Source organism: Halyomorpha halys, unplaced genomic scaffold, assembly GCF_000696795.3.
Source record: "Halyomorpha halys isolate HHAL.00 unplaced genomic scaffold, Hhal_1.1 Scaffold78.1, whole genome shotgun sequence".
Taxonomy (NCBI): domain Eukaryota; kingdom Metazoa; phylum Arthropoda; class Insecta; order Hemiptera; family Pentatomidae; genus Halyomorpha; species Halyomorpha halys.
Window position 1 is genome coordinate 1214784 of NW_027108467.1, and position 2951 is coordinate 1217734.

Consider the following 2951-nt stretch of genomic DNA (forward strand, 5'->3'; position numbering starts at 1 on the left):
TAGAAGAAGATATGGTCTTCATTATAGAAGAATGTATAGTCAACAATATTGAAGAACATATAGTCTACAATGTAGAAGAACATATAACACACCTGGGTGTTTCAAGATTGTACACTAACTGAAAATATCAATTATGGGTCTCAAATCCTATATGAAGTTACGTCCATTAGCGCTTTTATAGGGATTTTCATTCTGATGAATTATTTATGTTAGAATAAATATATTAATATGTGTTCCAATTTGTTCATTAATGAAACGTAAATATTAACATTCGTATTTAATAATAATAATAATACGCTTGACCGGCAGATTTTTACCCAATCATTTTATGAGAGTGAGTGGACCCGAACCCACAGGGTTGACTCTACTAACGGTGAAACAGATAATAATTATCTGTCAGGACCGGATACGAACCCAGGTCCTTGGAGTAGGTAGTCCATTGCCTTACCGATAAGCTACCCACTTCCACATGAAGACATAGTATGTCTAGTTAAAAATGGATTAAATTGAATGTTATAGCCGAAAAAAAACAAAAGAACCCTGCAAGGATGTGGAAACCGACATTTGTCGCTTCCTTTGTTTACCAAGCATTTGTACAAGTTTTGGATTTGCGGCAAGTGGTAACGTGTAGATCTAGCATTAGATGTAAATATTTCTTAAACAAAATATTTATTTTCTTTTATCTTAAGATCCTCAATTCATGTTTTCAGTTAGGAGACAGTCCTGAAACTCCTTGTAGATGAACATATATCCTCCAATACGCTTGCTACTGTGGCTTAAAGGATCATATAAAATATCGGAACCATAATAATATAGAACTAAAACTCATACTTACTGCCAGGAAATTACCAAATCCAGCAATGAGGGCAAAGCAGACGTACACCCCAGTCCAAAATATTACAGCACTTGCAAAATCTTGTCCAGTTAATGTGAATGTCTGGAAAATAAATAAAAACATTAATTATAATGTAATAAATGTAAGATAAGGTGGAAGTAACAAATGAATATAAAATAAAGATTAAATATATAAATAAAAACATAAGAGATAAAAGATGGATAGTAAACATTAAATGTAAAGTAATATAAGTAATATGTAAAAGCCCAAAAGTTCAGTTTCTTTTTTAATTTAGTTTCATTTTACTTCAAATTGTTTTTGTTTTTTTTTTTCAGTTTTTTTTAATTATAAGTTCATTTTTATATTTTTTTTAACCACTAGTTAATTGTATTTTAAATTTATATTTAAAAAATTGTTACGTAAAATAAAGGGTATATGGAGGTTTGCTGTGGTAGTGTATAAACACCTCGCTGCGACGTAGCATGTGTACAACATTACGAACTGCAGTAGAATCAGGGCATGGATACAGAATGATAAGGCAGTCTGCAGTCAGTATTACGAGGAATTGGAGCTGTCTGACGTCTGTCTCGCTCTCACCCACAACGCCATCTCACTGACTACTTTTTTAGAGGGGGGATTAATTAAACTTAAGGGACCCTCTCCCATCGTATGAAGATCTCACTTGACAGGTTTTATCAATATGCGCATATCGACCCCTCCTCTCCCCAGGCATCTCACACTATTTTTTTTTCTTCATCGAGCTAATCTCAAACTTCCTTAATTATTTGTTTTCTAACGAACTTAAGTAGTGAACAATTTTAATTTTTTTTTTTATAGTGCAAAGCAAATTGTTTTAGTTTTGAATATATATCTAAACATTTTTTTTTCATAATTCATATTTTTTTTTTGTAATAATAGGATAATAATTTTTTTTATTTTACTTGTTTATGTTTTAATATTATTAAACTGTGTCTATCAATTGGAAGGTTATTTTTTTATTATTTTCAGGTCCTCCGTTTTTTTGGTCAAACATTTTGACAAACCTAAAAGAATGGCCGAGGGTTAAAGCATGTTCCGAAAGTTTAGAGGCAGAAGGGTTACAAGAGTTGGTAGTAATTTTGTCCCGGAAAATACGGTTTTTAGTTTCACCGATGTAAGAAGAAATACAGGGAATCCGGTTGGCACCCTGTCTTCCCCCATACTATCGGAGCAGTCGCTTTTCAATCACTGATTTCATTGAAGGAATCTGAAGTTCTTCTCTTATTCTTTCATTCCTTATCCTATCTCTCCTAGTTTTGCCCAATAATCGTCGCAAAAATCGCATTTCAGCACCCGTAATCCTGCTCAAGTGCTTGTCCTGGGTGACCCAACTTTCACTGCCATATAATAATGTTGGAAGGTATATTGCATTAAAGATATGGAACTTGGTATCCTTAGCTACCTCACATTTTCCCGCAAATTGTATTGCATATCTGGTAGTAAATATTACTTGCTTTATTTATCCTATTGGACACTTCTTGATATATTTTACCAGATTTATTGTAAGTTGTTCCAAGGTAGGTATAGAAGTAAGAATTAATTCGACAACACTAAACAGGCCAAACTGTGCAAACTAGAGATAATTCAAGCGGCGTTGTATTTTATGCTGCTATAATTTTTCACACTCAATATAATCGATAATCGAAAATAATAATGCGATAATAATAAAATAAATAACAATGATTTATTCTCTGTAATAATGATCTTTATGTAGCTTTGGCCTATGTTTACATAAGGAGATAGGTATTATCCAAAATTAAAATTAAAATTTTTATTATTTTTGTATTTTAAAATTTTTTTGCCAAGACTATGTTCTAAATTGTGTTTTTTTAGATATAAAAAAATGTATATAAAAAAAACTGTGCGTCAAGGGATTAAATTCCCAGAATGCTAAAGTTACTTAAATAGCGAAACTGCCATGAAATAATCATGGACGCTAATTTTTCAAACAAAGATTTCTCAAAACCGATCGGTGCGTCAATATGAAGGTATGTCAATATGAAGTTTTTCTCTGCTCTCCTGATAATTTTCTAAATTTGGATGGAGCTGCTTTTGAAGTTACACGGCTCTATTTATC

The 2951-nt window shown here is 32.0% G+C and overlaps 1 protein-coding gene across 1 annotated transcript in view; it reads right to left on the reverse strand.

Moving 5' to 3' along the window:
* The window catches only part of LOC106692935 (ATP-dependent translocase ABCB1), a 52911-nt gene that overhangs the window by 16962 nt on the left and 32998 nt on the right, over positions 1-2951 (reverse strand). Inside the window, exon 18 of the mRNA XM_014439199.2 lies at positions 836-937. Within this exon, the coding sequence (XP_014294685.1) occupies positions 836-937 (102 nt within the window). The remainder of the gene's footprint in view (positions 1-835; positions 938-2951) is intronic.